The 21,381-nt window shown below is 45.9% G+C and overlaps 1 protein-coding gene across 2 annotated transcripts; it reads right to left on the reverse strand.

Moving 5' to 3' along the window:
• Positions 1-7,499: 7,499 nt before the first annotated feature.
• Positions 7,500-19,828, reverse strand: LOC146178259 (uncharacterized). Of its 2 annotated transcripts, none has more exons than XM_084578063.1 (2): positions 19,740-19,828; positions 7,500-9,293 (listed from the first exon to the last, which is right to left on the reverse strand). In XM_084578063.1, exon 2 carries the CDS (start codon positions 9,038-9,040, stop codon positions 7,604-7,606), a length of 1,437 nt encoding a protein of 478 aa, XP_084434189.1. In that variant the 5' UTR covers positions 9,041-9,293; positions 19,740-19,828; the 3' UTR covers positions 7,500-7,603. The 2 variants fall into 2 exon arrangements, with proteins under 2 accessions (XP_084434189.1, XP_084434188.1); XM_084578062.1 differs by having other exon boundaries at positions 19,589-19,822.
• Positions 19,829-21,381: the final 1,553 nt, after the last annotated feature.

Raw genomic sequence — 21,381 nt, forward strand, 5'->3', positions numbered from 1 at the left:
CATTTTTCATGTCGGACCAACACCGGACAAGCCTCTTGGCTGGTCAGTTTTTAATTTCTGCAGTTTTATTTCTCAGTGGTGTTTGCCAAGGGTACCATACGGCACAAATGTATTCGAGCAGTGGTCGAACATTTGTCAAATACGCTATTTATTTCAAATAAGAACTTGCGTGTCTCAGATTTTGCAGCATAATGTTTGAGGTCATTTGCAACTATAGTGTCTCCAACATTCGTATTCCACGACCAGTCGGCTGTAAATATAACATCTGAGTATTTAAGCTCTACTTTTTGCATCACTTTATTTCTGTTGACTATAAATTCAAAGTTAACTCTTTTTTTTTAAGTGTGAAGACAATATGAACCCATTTTTATTGTTTAACTTCATTCCCCATTCCGAACATCATTTATAAACGCATGATAAATCACGTTGTAGCTATAGGCAACATCACCTTTGTTTCCAATTTCTGTTATGAAGACAGTTATCGGAAAACAACCATATGCTAGAATCGATTCCTGAACAAATATCAAATTTATATATTGTGACGCCCAGAAATGGAGACAAGAGAAGATGAGGTCGACGAAGAATCGGCTCGTTCTGGGACTCGCAAGTGGACACAGCTGGGTCTTCGACGCTCGTCCAGCGTCAATTGAAGCCTCGCTCGTAACATCTTGGTGGAGGTGCTAGGTAAACGGTCACCAGAAACCCCGAAGACAGATTCCCAGCTTGAACCGCGCCGAAGTCGCCGTCTTGCTGGTTTGCCGCCATCTGAGCCTGTTAACAGCGACGCTCCGAGGTTCGTGACTAGCAGCTCATGGCAGCATCACCGGGAGCCGTGTTCGTTCACGAGCTCATCCAACGAAGACGTGGATGAGTGGCTCACTCACTATCAGCGGGTGAGCCGTAACAATAAGTGGGACTCTTCCGCCCAGCTAGCTAACGTAGTCTTCGCGCTTAACGACACAGCACTAACGTGACACGAGGACACTTTGCTTTGTGGAAGAGATAAAAAAATGCTTTGGAGATCCTGACGCGAAGAAGAAGCGACCTGAACAAGCGCTCTCTCAAAGAGCTCAGCTTCCTGGGGAAACGTGCACCAAATGCATCGAGGGCATCTTGAAGCTGTGTAAGCTTGTCGATGCTCGCATGACTGAAGATGACAAAATTGGCCATATGCTAAAAGGGCTTGCCATAGATATTTATAATTTCCTTATCGGCAAATCAAGCCTTGATTCAGTGGCTGACGTGATCCAGCATTGCCGCACGTTCGAGATGCTGAAAATGCGTCGGATAACACACAAGTTAGGACGTTTGACTGGCGTTACGTCGGTGGCCGCTGTTGACGCTGCTGGCCCCGTCGCAGCCGCCGTGTCCGCCTCCTAAAACCACCTTTAATGCAGCGGACTTCGTTAATTCATCAGACTTTAATGAATACCGGGGGCCGCAGCAGCTTCGGCAGAGCAACATACCGAGAACACCCACAAGGCAACGGACCCGCTACTACCAGCCGACACATAACCGGTATGAAAACAGTCGACGCGACACTCTCAGTGGCAACTACTTACCTGCGCCACCTTTTCGCAGACCTCATCTGTACTATCGCTGCGGCCAACCTGGCCTCCTCTCAAGATCATATTCTCGCCGTCAAGCATCACGTTACGGCTACAACCCATGACCTACCCTAAGCAACAGAATCCTGGCTCTTCTCGTCTTTCGCGTTACCCTCCTGATTCCGGCGACCCATGTCAAGCACATTTGCGGGATAATTCACCGGCATCGAACAGAAGTATGACGCACCTCCAGCTTCCCGCGCGCGCCGTTCTCCATCGCCCCGGCGCCACTCACGGCCGCCGGAAAACTATAGTCGGCGCGACCGATGGGGGTGAGGTCACTGGACGTTTGCTGTTACAAGAGATACCCCCCCTGGGCTGATGTTACGGAATGAAGTCCAAGTTTTAGTTGATGGTGTACCTGTAATGGCTTTAGTTGATACCGGAGCCACCATATCCGTAATGAGTGCTTCATTTAAGCGTCGCCTCTGAAGAAAAGTGTTATTTAAGTGGGATAAAAGTGTTCAGTTTTGTGGTGTGAGTGGCGAACCATTACTTGCTGTTGGAGTGTGGAGTGTTAAAGTTTCTTTCGGTGGTGAAGTGTCCCGTGCGGAAATGGAAGTGCTCGCCCGATCAGCGCACGAAGTCATCCTTGGGCTCGACGTTTTGAAGATGTGTGGCGCCAATGTCGACTGCCAAACTGGCGAGCTTAGCATCGTCAAATGTGTTACCCCTGGTCTGACGGAAGGCTCGTGTAGTGTTGTGAGTGCGTTTTGTGTTTCTGAAGATACCGTTGTGCCTCCATCGTCGGCTGTACAGGTTTCCTGCCTCGTCGCCACCCTCGACATGTCTGATGTGACTTTAGAACCGGTGCACCTCACCTGCATCATAAAAAAATGTCTTGATTCCTCATGCCATGGTGTCTCTTGCCAAAGGCCGCATTGCACTCTGGGCAGTGAGTTGCTCTACCGAACCTGTCGTTTTTCCCACAGGTTTGAAGCTTGCATCGTGCAGTAATGACCCGCCGATATCTGTTGATTTGATTACCGCGGGCGTCATAGACAAAACAATCACTAATATCCAAGATGAATCGCGATTGCTTCGTATGATTGAACCCTCGATCTCAACGAAGGAGCGCCGTGGACTGCTGGCCATTCTAGAGCGTCACAATATATATATATATATATATATATATATATATATATATATATATATATATATATATATATATATATATATATATTTATATTTCTTCACGTTTAATACCACAAACCATCAACAGGAAGATAGCTAATTTTCGATCCAGGCAAGTATAGTAAGGCAGCTAGTTTTCAAGTAAAGGGTGTGAAACAATCTCGAATGATATATGAAATTTAAGGAAAATGCAATCAATTCGTGCGCCGTTGTCCAAATTGGATATTAAGTCATACTAAAATTCAATTTCAGTCATGCAAGATAACCCCTTATGTTCCCGGAACCCGTGTTTTTCTGAAGCCAGTAACTTTGACAATGAATCTGTCATTATGGTTTTGCATAAAATGTGTTCCATTAATTTACACATTCTGGGTCTAAGTGAAACGGGACTAAAGTTACTTATTGTTTCTTTTTTTCACCCTCCTTAAGGAATGGCAACAACGAGTGAAATTTTCCAGTACCCTGGAAGGGCGACTAAAGACAATGACTGATGTTCAAAAATATGCGCTTTCGTTTCCAGACTATACTCTTAGAATACCCAAAGTTGCCCATATTTTTTACATTGCTTAAGCCTGATATGGTAGGCACTGTGAATGTCGCTAGGCTTCCTTAGTTTCTCTTGAAACTTAGTCCATAACAGAGGGTTTACAAAAGTAAGGCTGGCAACCGTGAACGGCACGCTGATCCCGCGCTGGCGGCCATATTTTGATCGCTTTATCCGTCAGCTCCGTGTCCGTCCTTCACTGCCCGCCATTATCTCCGCGCTTGTCACGTTTAACCTAGTGCGCTGTGCTTGGACTCACCTTTCGATGTCAAGAGAAGACAATACCTGGTCGAGAGACCTCTCTTCTGTCCCTAGCGCTTTCTGTCAGCCACGTCTAGATGCGTATTTTGAGAGCCGAGGAGTGGCGGGGCCCACTGGACGGGCTGCTCAGTGCAGTTAGAAACTGCTCTACGAGTCGTACACGAACCCCTCGTTGATCCACGTAGCGTCATACAGTATCCAAAGTTACATATTGTGGAGAATTTTTGTTTTATCTGTTTGCCTTTGCTATTTACTTGGAAGCCTATGAGGGACGATCACGAGTTTGTTTGCTTGGTTTGAACACCACCGTTGCTTCAGAGAAAAAAGCGAAACTTATCAGTGGCTGGCAGCTGGTTTGGTTTAGTTTGTGGGCTTTAACGTCCCAAAGCAACTTAGGCTATGAGAGACGCTGTAGTGGAGGTCAGAGGAAATTTCGACCACCTGGGGTTCTTTAACGGGCACTGACATCGCACAGCACACGGGCGCCTTGCTTTTCGCCTCCATCGAAAAGCGGTCGCCGAGGCCGGGATTCGATCCCGCGTCCTCGGGAACAGTGGTCGACCGCCGTAACCACTGCGCCACCCCGGCGGGGTTGATGCCGGTTGGCTTTCCGGGTCGATGTCACGTTCTTTGACTGTCCGTGCTAAACTCTGATGAACCGAAGTTGCCTTCTGTGTAATTGATTAATTGAAATAATTGTAGAAGGTGTTCAAAGGTGTCATATGGCTCAGAATGGAAAGGCAATGTTCGCTTATGCTGAGTATTGGTGTATAAAAATATAAAACATCGAATAAAACAAAAAATAAAGAAAATAAATGATAGTACTGGGGAATACATTGCATTGTTTGCACTGTTGGATAAATGATAGATGGAATAAAATAAATAAATAAATAAAAAACTAAAATTTATCGCGCATCCTTAACAACGGAGCTTTAGTGTCGCCGTAATTCTTGTTTATAACAATAGAATATAAATCTGATTTTATGAATACAGCCAGTTGCACCAATCACAAGTACTGCGCAGTAATGTGAGTTGACTTTTTAAATTCGTTTTGTTTCAGCCGAGTTTCTTTTTACCGAACCTTCCCATGTCAGCACTTGCATATGAGGTTAAGTCTTCAGATGTCTACTATCTGACAGAAGAAATGAACAAGAAATCGGCATATTTACAAAATCAACTGAATTTCAGGTGGCTGTTGATTAGCGAACCATCGGACGACTCGATAAAACACACAAAAGTGAAACGCAAGCTTCGTTATTTTATCGGCTGCTCTGGCAGATATTTATAGGCACAGAATACAAACCTGAGCTGCACGCTGTGGACACGTACCGAATTTCGCACGAATCATCAGGCGCACTTTTCGAAATTGGCTGGAAGTGAGCATATTACGGCGCACTAGAGAGATGTCATCTTCTCCTGCTTTACAAAATGCCGCGGGTTTTGCAGCCGCTTTTGCAGCGTGAAACACGCAGCTCGGGCGCCCTAGAGAACCGTTTTGCACCAAGCACTACCATTTCGTACGACGGTGAAAAGTAGCTTCGGTAATCATGCCCTCGTCATAAGTTAAACACTGAATGTCGAATGCAATCTACGTACAAGAGGCTTCAATTGAACCTATTTGCACTATACTGCCGCGAAACCTTCAAAACTGTATTTGTAGTTTTTTAACAGCCGCCGGTATGCGGGCTTATCACTGTGATCCTGGCACGCGTATCAATTCTGTATGCCGTATTTGTTCATGCTCGTTGTCGCGATACGACGCGTTATCATTTTCTTTGTCGCGAACGATGCGCCGAGATCTGTCTCGAAGATTCCGATCACTTGCGTATGTTTCTACAATGTTCAAGGTTGTGCTAGTAGAAGTTTGCGACCTTATCTAGATTGTTCTGAGCAGCCTTTAAATTGAACGTTGACGAGTAGGACGGGCATTCTTCGTTCGACGATCGACGAGCACGTTTGTTGCTATCGCCGCCGCCGAGTTGCTTAGTTCTTTTGCGGGCGCAAGTCAGCCCAATAAAGAGTTAATTTCAGTACCATCAAGCCTGTGTCTTCTTTTGGTGTCAACGACCTTGGCACCACTACGTGACAATACGTTAGTTATAGATGCACTGCTCCTTCTCTCGTGTCCTACATCGCAGCATAAGCTTATCCTTCAAGTTCACAAGGCACCATAGCACGCAAAACAACCTTGCTGGTTTAGGTGATATTATGTTCTGTGAGCTGCTTCCAGTCAGAGGGACGTGCAGTAATGCTTGACATGATGGAAGTGACACCTCTAAAGCCGATTAGGATTGCAAACGAGCGGTCGCATACAACCGCATACCTTGATTCCGTGCGCGTCTACGATGCCCCGCCGGGGTGGTGCAGTGGTGAGACGCCCGACTACTGTCTGGAGTTCCCGGGTTCGAACCCGACCTCGGCGGCTGCGTTTCGATGGAGGCGAAACGAAGAGGCGTCCGTGTGCTGTGCGATGTCAGCGCACGTTAAAGATCCCCAGGTGGTCGAAATTACTCCGTAGCCCTCCACTACGGCTCCCCTTTCGCTCTTTCCACTTTCACTCCCACCTTCCTCCCTTCCCTTACGGCGCGGTTCAGGTGTCCACAGAGCAAATGTGACAGATACTGCGCCTTTCCCTTCCTGTGAACCAACCAACCAATCTACGATGGTGCGCTGGCTGCAGAAGGGCACGCAGCAACGTGTTGGCATTCCGAATAGAGCTTGGTGCTAGCAGTGACTACCGAGATGTTAAAAAAATGAATCAATCGCTTGTGAGCATTCCAAAGCAGCTTGCGGTGCATGCACGGCTTCCACGAAGGCGCACATTGGCTCCACTCTGTGGGAGGCGCGGGCGGATGGATCAAAAGATGGCCGCCGCGCACAGTTTGTGTTTCTTTCCCTAGATGGCGCTCACTTTTGTAAAATCTCTTCGTAAAGAGTTGACAGCTGACAGCCGTGTGGTGCGGACGCGTGTTCCACCGCTCCTCCGATTGCACGTGGCTACCGGGAACGGACGGACTGACGACAGCTGGAGCTTCTGAAAGCGTCAAATAGATGAGTTCTTTTTTTTTTTTTTTATTAACTTCATTTCGTGTTCAGCTAGTTAGGTTAGGTGCAGCCTACAGAATAGATTTTAGCTCTTTGTCCTAGCGGCCTGGTTTTTCGTGCCGGCAGCGAGGTTTTCTCGGCGTTCATTTTTTAACTATTTTGTTTAGATAAATATTCTTTTTCATGGCTATTGGCATCCACAGAATTTATTTTAACGCGTGTTTGCTAGTCGTTTTGGGGTCTTCCTCTTGCAGTTTGTATATTCTGAGAATTCGTAGTAGAAATAGTTCAGTTGATACATGCTTAAGATGTGCAATCAAAAGAAGGTAAAGTGTACTCAGTATGAGGCACATGTTAATCTCAAGGAAACGCGTTTTGACTCTGTAGATGAAGCGGAAGGCAGTGACTTTTTGTGTCGGTGTTGCGTGCTGAGTGCGCGCCTAGATAGATTTGAACGAGAAAAGGGAAGTTTAGTGTCTCGTGTGGATGATTTAGAAAATGAAGTAGGTTGGTAAGAGCAGAAAATCAGAACCACCTAGGACAGCTTCCTCAAAAGGGAAAAAAATGGCCGACTTTATCCTCGGAACCAACGAGCACGGACATTCCAGTGCGGGCCATGTGGCTGGGACCAGCACTGGCATGGAAGGCGTAAGCAAAGTAGGTCAGGCGGATTTTGCCCTTGGAATTGCAAGCCATTGCTGAGGACCAGCCAGAGATGAACGGTGCGTCAAAAGATCATATCTGCCGGCAACTGAAGTAATAATCAACAGTTGTACGGGAACGGCAGTCTACAATAACTGGGAAGGCTCTGGAAATGATAAAACAGCACAGCTGCTCAGAACAGATAGTGACCTCATATGCTTACGAGAGTTGAATAACTAAAAGAATATTGATGAGGTAGAGAGCGCTTAGGATATCAAGCTTTGCTTTATTTGCCAGCACTTAGAATCTCTGGTTTTGCTTTATTCGCATAAGTAAAAAACACTAACGGTCCATTTAACAAAACATTTCTTCATACTGACAGCCTAGCAGCAAATGCTGCCTCCAAGTCGCAAAGTACCGCTTCCGCTGTCTTCCCAGTGAGCTCTCTCAATCTGTTCACAAAACTAGCACTGGACCTCAATTTCTTCGCCGCCTCTGCGGCCTCGACATCGGTGTAGTCACCAGTTGCAAACTTGACAGCTTGGTCCAACAGGCGAGTGTTCCTTTTCAGTAGCTCTTCCATTTCGGTGATACCTGCACTTTCGTCCGGGTCCCAGGACACCATGATTTGTGTTAATGTAAAATTCTTTCTCAACCCTTTGAGGATGGTTTCAACTACCTCTGAGCTGATCCCCCAGTATTCACAGACCGCTACGTCTCTCAGAGTATCATTCACAGCTAGAAGTTCGGACAGCGACTTAGCTATTTCGGGTGTCAGCAATTCCGCATACGTGGTAAAGTTTACCACGGAACGGTTTACTTTAAGAGCGTCCAGCATCCGGACCAACTGTTGCTCGCTGCCCATTTTAACATGCATGAGGTTCTGGACTTCCTCGAGCGTAGTCGTGCGCTCAATGACAAAAGCGATGCCATCCGCAAGTTCATCGAAACAATCGTCGCTTGGATAGAAGTGCAGCTTGCGAAGAGCCGTGTTTGAAGCCACGGCTTCAAAGAACTCCCGCAGGAGGTGCTTGTCCACAGAGGCCGTGACGCTGACCGATACTTCCGAGTAGTGCCTGTCTTCACGAAGAAGCCTTGTTAGCTCCGGCAGAACGTCTTCCTTCCACACGATCAGCATCCTCCTGAAGACGTTGGAGTAGAGGTCATCCTCAAATAAGAACGACGTCTGCTCCTTATCTATGGAGCAAGTATCGAAGAGATCCACCAACTCCAACGTCGTGTTCTCTACTAGCGCTTTCGCGAAGGCGACCAATGTCTGTGAAGTCAGCGTTTGCTGTGCCAGTGTCAGCCTCTTCAGCGTGTTGTTTACCGTCAAAGCCTGTGCTATCGCCGCTGCTCCCTCGTCGGCTCCACACGAGTACCACAGACTCAGCTCCCGTAGCGACTTGCTCTCGCGCAGGTAGTTAGCAACCTTAAAAGCGAAACTACTTGGGATGTTCTCGCAATGCAACTCTATGCAACGCAAATTTGTGAATGCACCTGCTAGGTCTATGTCAAAATCTTCGCCTTCGCAGTCTATGTGGAGAATGAACAGTTCCTCTAGAGACCCCCAGTCCTGCAGTTTATCAAAGGCGGCCTTCATTGCAGTCAAGGACATTTCGAATATTGTAAGCTTCTTCACGGATTTTTTCGAGCTCAGTAACTGCGGAATTATGCGAGCTTCTTCCAGTGACAACTTCCTTGCGTATTCCATCATTACGCCTTCTTCGCAACTCGGACCAGATACAGAGACTGTTTCAGCAGCCTCTCCTTGGGGCGTCCAACCAGTGCTCGGTTCTTCGGACATGCTTGCAACAGCACTGTGCTTGGAGGGGTACTTCCTTAGTTATGAAAGCTATTTTTACAGGTGGGCCGTCCTTGCAAGCAGTTCTATAAAAAAATTGCCGTAGAATATTGCTTACTGGAATTGGGCTTCTTTCTCACCAACCTTCAGCCAAAGGAGATTGTTGCCGTTAAGGCTTATATTTAAATAATGATGTTTCCTCATACACTTTTTCGCTGAAGATGCGTGTGAATTGTATAACAACGGCTCATTCAACCTGCAAATAGAGAAATGGATGCAAATACAAACATTAATGCGAGCATGAAGCAACCTTTCGCAGCTGCTGTTATTTGTGCAAAGAAATTTGAACTGCAAAAGCGTATAAATAGCACAGAATCTTTTTTTTTTTTTTTTTCATAAAGAAAACGCGAAGGATTCCTTTTTTTTTTTTTTTTTTTTTTAGATTTTCACCCGTACCGCCGCACTGGACACTGCTTTGAAATCCGCATTTGTAAATTCAAAATACGCGCGGTGCTGCCGCACTATTCAAATATCTGCCTTGGTGTGGCCGACATAGCATGGTTACATGTGATAGTGTTTTGTCTAACCGTTCACTTTCAACGCAGGACCTTTGTAACCAAAGCATATGTACAACAAAAAAAAAAAAATACTAACGCACTTCTGCAATCTATAAGCTGTCTCGTCAGCATAGTTGTTTAACACGTATTTCCTCATACGCTTCTTGGGCGTTTGATGAAATCTCCTTATGAAAAGAGAACAGTGTGGAATCGTACTTTCCCGCAACCATGGACAACACTGGCGCCTTTGAAAGGTGGATCCCATTATCGGGAGTCTTATCTAGGCGAGGAATGCCCCACCAGCTTAGCTGGGATGAGAATCCTCAGCCGGTCGCTTCTTTAGGCTATTTTTTTCCTATTTTTTAAAAAAATGCAGAGTAGAGAAAGCAAGGCAAGAATTGGGAATTTAAAATAGTTAAGTTAGATGGTAGAGACGATATGCTAGATGATCATGGAGAGCAGGGGAGCTTTGCTTTCTTTTCCTGCTCTGACAGCATCAAGAAAGAGAAGACGATTGAAGTTCTCGTTCACCTAGTATAGCAAAACGTGAACAATTTAATACGCGTAATGTGCATTTAACAGTGCTAAAATAAGGGTTACTGCGAAAAAGTGAGCTCAGAGATATACGCGATTAGGAAAATAACCTTCAATTGTGGTCGCACAACCCGAGGTGACGATCAATTTAGTGATCAGCCGTAATAACTGCATCTCTGTTTCAACTTGGCACATACAACTCTGTCCTTGACGCCCTCTGTAAGGCTGTTTTTGCTGTTGCCCCGTTATACTGGACAAAAAATCTCCATACGTAGCTTTGTCCTGACTGCGTGACCTACTAAGCCTGCTACACTGGGTAGCTTCCAGTTGCCTTCTGATTTTGTTTTTTCATGTTTGTTTGTCTGCTTCTTTGCTTGTTTGCTTGTTTTTTCAGTATTAAGCTTCAACGTGCTCAGAATCGTATTTGCCTGTGGAGTAGTGAATTTCGCACTTAACAGAACCAAGCTGTGCAGTACCGCTCTTCGAATGACCGCCGGACCGCTGGCTGTCAAAGGTGTTATGACGTCACACTGTTCGCATAGCGCTTCACAGGACTGCTTGCCGCACGCTGTTAAAACGCAAAAAAAGTAAACCCATACACTTTTCAAAAGGCCGCAAAGCGATTAATGTTTTCGTTTTCAGCTTTTTTCTCATTTGTTTTATATGCTTTAACTTCTCAAATCGACACAGACTATGAGACGTCGTGACGGAGAACTCCGGAAATTGAACCTGCTGGGGTGCTCTAACGCGCACTGATATCGCACAGCACATTGGCGCATTGCTTTTAGCATCCATCAAAAAGCGGCTGGGCTTTGATCCCACCTCGTTTCAGTGGTCGAGCGTCCTAACCACTGAGCCACCGCGGCGGGTTTAAGCGTTTTCTATGTCTAGAAATTCGTTTCAGTACCACCTAAAATACCTGCGTTAAAATTTAACAATATATAGCAGGATACAACTGACACATGCATGGTGCGAAGCCTGCTTATTACTCCACTGAACAGCAAACCAAATAAGTGTTAAAAATGTGAAGTATAGCGAACAAGCCAGAGACATCGAAATTGTTGTGCTTATAAATTGGTCTGTCTTTTATCTTTATATCTTGCTAACCAGGAAAGTTTGGACAGCAAACTACTTTCTGTCATGGACGAGTTAATGGAATCTAGCGGCTACTCCAGACTTAAATTGTATCCGACTCTAGGAGTTGCATAGAGCGCATAACAGTGTCATCTATTCCTGCTGCTTTAAGCGAAGAGATACAGCACGAAGATGGGGGAAACTTAAGCTTCACCTTTAAGGGTGTGACGCGATGGCCGAGGCTACTACACGACATACAAAACCCCGCTTTAACCCAGCTGTACGAACATGCGTGCGTGGCTTAAGGCAACGTGTCTGACTAAGGGTCCTGGCAGTCTGATTCTGATATCACCCTGAAAGGAGAGAGCCGAGTCAGCAGTCCCTGCCAAGGTAACATGAGTCACCGCTACATCCAATCAGTGCTCGTATTTGTCCCACCTGCCAGCACCATGCTCGTGATTTTTTTTTTCTCTCTCGCAATGCTGACGCCATATTTTCTGATAAACGATGCCTCTAACACTAGCGTGTTAATACAGGACACAGTACCCTATCTCGCACGGAATCTCTCTATTCTGTCATATCAACCAGCCCAAAGTGCCATTTTAGAAAATTAAAACCTCAGATGTTCCTTCCAATATGTATTGTTTTTCTTTTCAGACCACCCTTGCATGGGGGGCTATCCTCTGCTTGAATCTAGCAAAGTAAAAATGTGTATTTTCCTTTTCTTTACTCAAATAGATCTAACCACTTGCACTCGCTGTCGTTCTATCAATACTATAAAGAGGTCCTATGCGAAACATATTGTAGCACTGACAATATCAAGTCACTCGACACATTTACCCGCCCACTGAAGGCACCAAAGTCGCGGTCAGTTCGTAGGTGGCACCACGTTGAAGTACAGAAACACGCCATCTTACCCATCAGACGGATATGCGTACGTACTAGTGGCCGTTGGGTACGTGAATATTATGTTTTTATTTTGGGTACCTCTCACGATAGCTAGTTAAAATTCAGGTTTCGCATAGCATAAAAGACATTTCATTGAATAATTGGTAATGATTTGCTGGACTTATTGCCCTCGTGCAACGAAAGGAGATCTTCCGATTTAATTCTGGCAACTCATAGTTGTGAAACGAGGTAACGTAACCCTCTGATTGGAGTCCTCGGACTGCAAGTGGCGCGCACATGAGATGCAAGATATATATTGTTACGTACTTTGTACGCGATGTTACGTACTTTGTACGCACGGGGGGTTTATTTACAGGGATCTGTACAAAGAGGACTGCGGCGAAGCGTACAAGCGTTCCTCTGCCCTTGCTCTTTTTTCTTCTTCACCGATCTACCCGACCGCTCTTTTTCATCTTCCGTCGACGTTCTACGAAGGCGCGTGACATTTCCCTCCTCGCAGACGAAGCCCGTCGAGCGAGTTACAGAGATCCTCTGGAATGAAATCGCTTGAGGCGGGCTACATGCACCACCTGCGACTGCCGTGACCGTCGACCATTCGCCGTTATGCGTGCTATGAAGTAATTCAGGTCATTGATGCGTTCTAACACAACAAACGGTCCGGCGTAGTGTGAAAGCAGTTTTTGACAAAGACCACGCTTACGGAGAGGTGTCCACAACCACACATAGTCACCAGGAGCATAGGAAACTTGTTGGTGTCGGGCGTCGTAGCGGTTCTTAGAACGTTCTTGTGAAGATAAAATTCGAACTCTGGCCAGCTGGCGGGCTTCTTCAGCTCTGCAGAGTGTGGTAGCAAGAGAAGGTTCGTCATGAATGAAAAATGGCAGTATGGTGTCGAGGGCACAGCGAGGCGTGCGAGCATAGAGAAGGTAGAAGGGACTGTAGCCTGTTGTCTCATGTTGCGCTGTGTTATATGCATGCGTAATGAACGGTAGAACGCCATCCCAGTCCTTATGGTCTGCAGCGACGTACATAGCCAACATGGTGGTAAGCGTCCTATTAGTTCGTTCTACCACACCGTTCGTTTGGGGATGATATGGCGTGGAGTGGCGAAAACTGCAGGCGCTGAGGCGAAGAAGTTCTTCGACAATGTCCGCTGTGAATTGGCGTCCACGGTCACTAATGATGACTGCAGGAGGGCCGTGCCGAAGAATGACGAGTCGAAGTAAGAAATTTGATACTTCAGACGCAGTAGCGGATGGTATCGCGGCTGTCTCACAGTAACGGGTTAAATAATCAACGCACACAAGAATCCATCGGTTTCCTTTAGAGGACCGTGGAAAAGGTCCAAGAAGGTCAATGCCAACTTGCTCAAACGGGGCTGTTGGAGGTGTGACTGGCTGCAGTTTTCCATGTGGGCTTGAAGTCGACAGCTTAAAGCGCTGACATTGCACACAGCTGGCTACATATCGCTTGATCGTTGAACGCATCTTCGGCCAGTAAAATCGCTGCTGTGTGCGGTGGAGTGTTCGGGCCACTCCCAGGTGACCAGACGTGGCATCATCATGCGTCATTTCTAGAACTGTGATACGTAGGCTTTCCGGAACGTCAAGAAGCATACGTGCTCCCCCAGAGGCGAAATTTTTCTTGTAAAGCACTCCTTCGCGAATGCTAAATGTGTTTTTCATGGGATCGTTGGCGGAATCAAACAGTGAAGTTAATGTTTTGTCTTTGCGTTGCTCGGTTCGGAAAACTCTGAGATCGGGGAAAGTTTGTGCAATTGGAGCCAAATATTCATCGAAATTGTCTGAGTCATTATCAGTCGTTTGAAGCGGCAAACGCGAAAGACAGTCAGCATCTGAGTGTTTACGGCCGCTTTTATGCACCACAGTAAAATTAAACTCTTGTAGGCGTAAAGCCCATCGAGCGAGCCGCCCACAGGGGTCACGAAGACTCACGAGCCAGCAAAGGGAATGGTGGTCGGTCACAATCGTGAAAGCATTCCCGTACAGATAGGAACGAAAGCGCTGTACAGCGAAAACAACGGCTAGACATTCTTGCTCCGTAACCGTGTAATTTCTTTCACATTTACTCAACGAGCGGCTGGCATACGCTATCACGTGCTGATCGCGTCCATGGCGTTGTATAAGTACAGCGCCGATACCGATACCACTTGCGTCAGTGTGTACTTCAATTGGAGCTGATGGGCAGAAGTGGCGAAGGATTGGGCCCGAGGTCAAAAGAAACTTCAGATGACGGAAAGCTGAGTCACATTCGCTGGTCCAATTGAATGGTGTATCTTTATGCAGTAGACTCGTAAGTGGGTAAGCGATGTCTGCAAACCTTGGTATAAACATTCATGATGGAAAATAGCGCGAAAGTACACGAAGGACGGAAGGAAGAAAGACACGGACAAGCGCTAAGAAGGAAGAAAGACACGGACAAGCGCCTTCCGTCCTTCGTGTACTTTCGCGCTATTTTCCATCATGAATGTTAACCAACTCGCCCAACTTTCGGCATTACTTGGTATAAAGCGTCGAAAGTACGAGCATAGCCCCAAAAAACTCTGCAGCTCTTTTACTGACTTGGGCACGGTAAAACTTTTGACGGCTTCAATTTTCTTGGGATCTGGTCGAACACCTTCTTTGTCAACTAAGTGACCGAGGACAATTGTTTCACGATCGCCAAAATGACATTTCTTTGCATTCAGTACAAGACCAGCTCGTTCCATGCAATTAAGTACGATATCCAGACGGCTGTTGTGCTCACTAAATGTTTTGCCAAATATTACTACGTCGTCCAAATAACATAAACAAATTTGCCACTTTAGTCCACGTAGAATTGTATCCATGAACTTCTCGAATGTGGCAGGTGCATTACATAATCCAAAAGGCATAACGTTAAATTCGTAAAGTCCGTCTGGTGTTACGAATGCCGTTTTTTCTTTGTCTGCAATGTGCATGGGGATTTGCCAGTAACCGGATCTCAAGTCAATAGAGGAAAAGTATGAAGCTGAGTGCAGACAGTCAATTGCGTCATCTATACGTGGAAGCGGGTAGACATCTTTCTTTGTAATTGAATTTAAACGGCGGTAGTCAACACAAAACCTCCATGTGCCATCTTTCTTTTTAACAAGGATAACTGGAGCTGCCCAAGGACTACAGGACTCTCGAATAATGCCGCGCTTTAGCATGTCTTTAACTTGCTCATCTATTACCTTACGTTCAGTTGCTGAGACTCGATAGGGCTTCTGACGTATTGGAGGGGCGGACCCTGTGTTGATCGTGTGATGAATACGACTGGTAGGCAGTGGCATTGAGTCATCCTTGGCAAAGTCGAACACTGTCACGTGTTTCAGTAGTAGTTCCACTAGAATACGACGCTCAGTTGTAGAAAGAGACTTACTAATCATAGCCGTAACTTGAGTCTCCATGCCTGGTCGCACCTGCTGCTCAGTGACAGAGCTGTTTAACGCCGCGACGGAACCGGATATGACTTCCTCGAAACGGGCGAGTTTCAGGCCCCGAGGCAACACAGTTGGCTCTTCGGAGTGGTTCACTGTCCATAGCTGAGTGCGGCCTTTAGTCACGGGAATGACGCAACGAGGCACAAGGATACTCTTCTTAGAGCAGGTGAATCTTGTAGGTTCTACTATAGCCTCAAAAGATTCGCACTGGTTCCGTATAGAGAAAACCCACACGAATGCTGCAGATAACGCTGGCACAACTGTGTCTTCTTCAACAGCAAATGCTCCAAATTCAGGTGTCGAGTCATCCACAAGAACCGAAAGTAGTGAAGGATTCAAAGCAATCTCTCCCGTACCACAGTCTAAAGTTGCACCACACTCTTGCAGAAAATCAATCCCAAGAATCACGTCATGCGTAGACCGAGGCAGTACTGCAAATTCTACTCTAAACTTGAGGCCGCCAATAACAACATCCGAAGCACACACACCAAGAGGAACTAAAGGTTCACCACCGACACCACGGAATAACACTGCACGGTGACCACAGAACATTACTTTTCTACCTAAACGGTTCTTAAAACTTATACTCATAACAGATACTGTAGCACCAATGTCCACAAGAGCCATTGTTTTCACACCATCAACAAACATTTCCAATTTGTTCTTTAACATAAACACGGGCAGAGGTATGGACGTCATCGACTCGCCGGCAGCCTCACCTCCATCGGCCGCTCCCCCTAGTTTCCCGGAGGCGGAGGGGTAGAACGACGTCGAGGGGAAGGTGACCTGCGCGGACGCTGGGGTGGCGGCGTCACACTACGATCAGATGCAGGAGATGAATTCCGCAAATGTGTCGAATGGTGTGAGTCCCCGGTAGGCATAGTCGGGGATCGTTGTTGTTCAGTGTGCAGCCGTCCGTGAATGTTCGCGTGGGGTCGGTAATCTTGTACAGTTGGAAAACGACGGCGGCAGTATCTAGCGATATGCCCCGCAATGCCACACCTGTAGCACACAGGTTGAGGGCGCCAGCGATCAGCATATGAGTCCTCACTAACAAAGTCGCGACGTTGGTTGTAGCGAGGCTCTCGCTGCTGACGAACCACATTTTCAGAGTAGGCGGGCCTCTTTTCCATCGGCTGGTGGTCATAACGTTGAGTATAGCTGCGCTGATCGTCCATATGCGAAGCGCCGCTAGGTTGAACCCACGGAGTGGACAGGGCGGCAACATTTGCCTGCGGTGCACAACTCTGCCGCACATATTCTTCACTACAGATGGCGTCCCTAGATCTTGACAATTCCTCGCGTACAATCTCTCGTATCATATCAGCCATGGAAACTGAAGGACAGGCTTCAACACTGGCTACAGAGGTGACATTGGCCAGTCTTCCGAATTTAGGTGTAATTCGTCGCAGCTTGAGAGCCTCAAATGTTCTACAATGCTTTATAACATCAGCGGTGGTGCTCAGGTTCTCTTTGCTAATAAGAAAATTATAAACGTCTTCCGCTATTCCTTTCAGGAGGTGACCGACTTTGTCTTCTTCAAGCATAGTGGGGTTGACGAGTCTGCATAGCTTTAAGATAGCTTCGATATATGCAGTACAAGTTTCTCCGGGTACTTGTGCCCGGTGAAACAAAGTTTGTTCAGCGCGCTTCTTCTTTGCAGGTTCATCTCCAAAATTTTTCTTGATTTCACTGGTAAAGATAGCCCATGTACTTAATGAATCCTCGTGATTATCGAACCAGTCGAAGGCAGTGGCGGCAAGGAAGAACACCACATTAGCCAGCTTAGTAGCGGCGGTCCAGTGATTGTATTTACTCACTCTTTCGTAGTGCTTCAACCACTCATCAACGTCCTCCTCAGGTTTTCCGGAAAAAGTACGCGGCTCTCGATAATGGGGCCAGTTGTTCGCCGTGGATGGTCCTGGCTGCTCGGTACTGCTGTCTTCAGCCATGTCTGATGGCATTGGTGGTAGGCCAGCAAGTCTACGACTTCTTCGGTAGATGAAACGCTCCGTGGTCGCTACCCAGCACCTCCACCAAGATGTTACGTACTTTGTACGCGATGTTACGTACTTTGTACGCACGGGGGGTTTATTTACAGGGATCTGTACAAAGAGGACTGCGGCGAAGCGTACAAGCGTTCCTCTGCCCTTGCTCTTTTTTCTTCTTCACCGATCTACCCGACCGCTCTTTTTCATCTTCCGTCGGCGTTCTACGAAGGCGCGTGACAATATTTTTCATAATCAATTGGGCAGGTTCGCTGAAGCTTGTTTTCCTGAGTCGGTCTTGATCCCTGCGGCGGAAATGCTTCCGAAGAAAATGAAAGCTGGTGTAAACCAAAATGAACCGGAAGCCAGTGGCGACACCTATATATGCATCCACAAAGTCGCACACGACGCGTAAAAAGTGGCTAACCGATTTAATATTTGGTCGTATTCTCAAGCCCCAGAAAATTTATTAAGCCAAGCCATCACATGATTTGCGAAAACCAAAAGGTTGACTGTCAGAAGAGACATGACAGCATTTTATAAAGTGCGCCACTAACGACGTCTCTTAAATGCTCTTCTCCAGAACACCCTCCTCTGGCCTTACGGGGCGTTGTGTGAACGGCGTACTTAAGGAACATGAGAGAAACATTGAGGGTGAACGGCTTATCGAGCACAGCAGGACTTTCACCAAGTGCATACCACGGTTCCGCGATCTGATCATTCTAGGCAGAGGTAAACAACAACAGACGGCTCGTGAAATTGTGATGGCCTTTGCATTAAAAATGCGAGATCAAGCTGCGTTAGGGACAATTTCGCTATAAGGCTGATATGAAAATTCTTTCCTTTCACGCCTACACTGGCAAGTCTGTTGCTTGTATTTCTTGTTACCTTGTACGCGTGCGCATTAGCATGGTTATGAAGGGTGATATATGTCGACTGCTTTCACCTCATTTACTAGTTTGGAGGAACACCCGCAGTGTCCTCTTTTTCGTGTATTGTCTTGGTGGCGCATAGAATCCCTTTAGATATACTAGCATCTTTATCGAAATTCATTCCCAGCCTTAAGACCATTCTTCATAGGGATTCCTAGCCTTAACCAAAGAAATGTTACGTGAACCGAGAAGTTGCGCTACAACCTAGTTAAAACTTGTGTGAAACAGCGCTGTTCTTAGCGTGTACTGATTAATCATTATTTTGACTTATTTCATATTATTATTCTTTGTTTAATAGCGAAAAGCGATGTGATAAATCGGCATAGCTCAAAGCGCCCGCCGGAATTTTTGTTTTTCTTCTTTCATTTCCTCCGTTTTTTTTCTGTTTTTTTTTTTTCAGAGCAAACGCCTCTTTTAATAAAATTGTGCGCGCAGTTTTGTGGTTTTGTTTCATTTTATTTCCGAAATGTATGACTGCCTATAAGAAGAGGTCTTTATATTAAAGTCTGCCATCTACTCCCACTTATAGCAGGAGACAAAAAATACAGGATAGATGCTGATAATTACGCCCCATTGATATCTTCCAGGAGCATGGCTCCACTGCCACCAGAAACTGATGCTGACCATTCCGACTTCGCAAAACTTGGCCAAGAAGAGAATCGAACTCGAAGGCAGCGCCTAGATAACCCCAAGCGGTAGAGAGAGGCCCTAAATGTATGCGGCTCGAGCGGCCGGGGAGCCGTACTAGGTTTTAAGTAGTTATTGCACAATACGAAGTCAACACCTAGAGTTAAAGCGCCGGAGGCATGCGGGAGCATATACATATAATGAGAGATAACCATGCTGCCGCCAGAAATGAAGCTTGACATATTACGATATCGTTTAAACTGATGCCAACAAACGCCGCCATTGAAAGAACGATCAACAAAGCGCCACGGCACGACACATGCACATGCAGACGACGCGGAAAGCCCACCACGCCGCGTTGGGAACTCCCCTCTATATAGTAACTCTACCCTCACCTAGCTGAAAAAAAACGAAACAAGATACTAAAAACTGCTATAAGCAAGTAGGAAGTCCAACGTCTTACTTACGCAGCTTCTTGTTTACCCCACTGCCAATAGCCACAACGTTGAATGATCTTCTTTAGCTCCCTATTACGAGTTGGGAACCGCCCAGTTCGCTCGCCACCACGACACTGAAGTGACTGAAGGCTATCCGCCGGCCGACTATCGGAACACTCACCCGTTCAGATTGCTCGCGGTAGGTGAAAGGCGGCCGAAACTACATTGTGTTTACTCCAACACAACTGAGCTGATAAAGCTTAAGCATATGTACGAAAGGAGTGTAGTGTAACACGAACCTTTCGATTTACGCCATAGTTGGCCGCTACACCGTCTGCGGCGCTAGGATCGGCAGCGAAGCAAAAATTATTTATGGCTTTACAGGCTAATTTTGACACGTAACCACAAAGGAATTCTGTTCAAGCAGACGCTTTATTCATGGCTAAATATTTCTTCTTCACTTTGCACATGCGTTTAAAAAAAAAGGTCGCTGGCAACTATTTCCTAAATGAATATACTTTACTGGTAGATCTGAGGTTCAATCAATATAAACTCAATACTATTTCATTAAGATGATGACCTCTCCAAATTTAGAAACGTAGGATGGACTCAGGGTACACATAAATTTTACAGTTTAATTCCGAATAGTAAAAAATGCAACAGCAGTAGTATAGTAAAAGCGATTTCAAATTTTTGGGCGATGACACAGTGGTTGTGATTCGCAGTGCACATTTACAATTTCAGTTTTTCAACAAACATAAATATTTAGTTTACCATATTTCATTCCAAGATAAAGTTCCCAGCAGTCAGTGACGTTAGACAAAAAGTTTAGGATACTACGTATTTCTTGTAAAAAAACCTCCATTGAAAGAGAAAGCTGACCCTAATGTAAATCAACACTGAGGATGTTTTACTCTCTTAGCAAGCTGATCACAAATTGCCAAAAATTCGTTCACACGCTTCAGTTCTTCCCTAGATAGCTTAAAAACGTGGCCTACAAAACAAATCCACTTTATGCACATTGAGAATGTATGCACTGATTTTTTTTTTTTTTTAGATATCTAGGCTAAACGTTCACATGCATCCGTTCTTGATTGACGCAAATGTGAACAGCGCTCAATCATACTCGTAGTGATTGATGCTTGATTTAATTGAAAAGTAACCTTGAGCCCATGTAGCTGTTTAGGCTTAAAGCTTAGGCAGTGATTATTCTATAACGGAAAGTACAGCTACTGCCATGCCCTCTAGCGCCATTCCGTTCTATGATAAAGAGATGAGGCGTGCTTCGAACCATCGTTCAATGCCAGTAACTAGTACAGCGACACTATTTCGACGAATGTGATAAAGATCGATAAGCTGTCAGTTTCTGAGCGTACACTATGTCGGAACAAACATGTACTTTTCGTCCTTCTTTTCATTTGAACCTCAGCAAAGTTTCAAACCTCACCGGGCCTTAGAATATAATTGTCTTCAGGGACGGTTTATTTCGCGTGTATGCAAACATTTTTTGTTTGGCTCTTGATATCTCAATCTGATATCTCAATCTGATATCTCTGCATATCTACGAAATCACATTTTAAAAAAGTCCATTTTTAAATATGTGCCCACGCCTCATTTTCCCCTCTTTTGGTCATAAAAAATATTCAAACTTTACTGGTTTCAGCTTCTTTGTCGCCCAGTTCCTTGTATGCGTAGTGGTAGGAGACTACTTGGCCACGCTGAACAATTTACCACATGCGTTATTGTGGGTAATGGGCCGAGCCAAGTCTGGGCTGGGGTTCAGTCCGGTGCCAGCGGGCCCTTCCGGGCATGGCAGAGCGATA

The sequence above is a fragment of the Amblyomma maculatum genome, chromosome 9 (genome assembly GCF_055883805.1).
Source record: "Amblyomma maculatum isolate TAMU_Amacu chromosome 9, ASM5588380v1, whole genome shotgun sequence".
Classification (NCBI taxonomy): Eukaryota; Metazoa; Arthropoda; class Arachnida; order Ixodida; family Ixodidae; genus Amblyomma; species Amblyomma maculatum.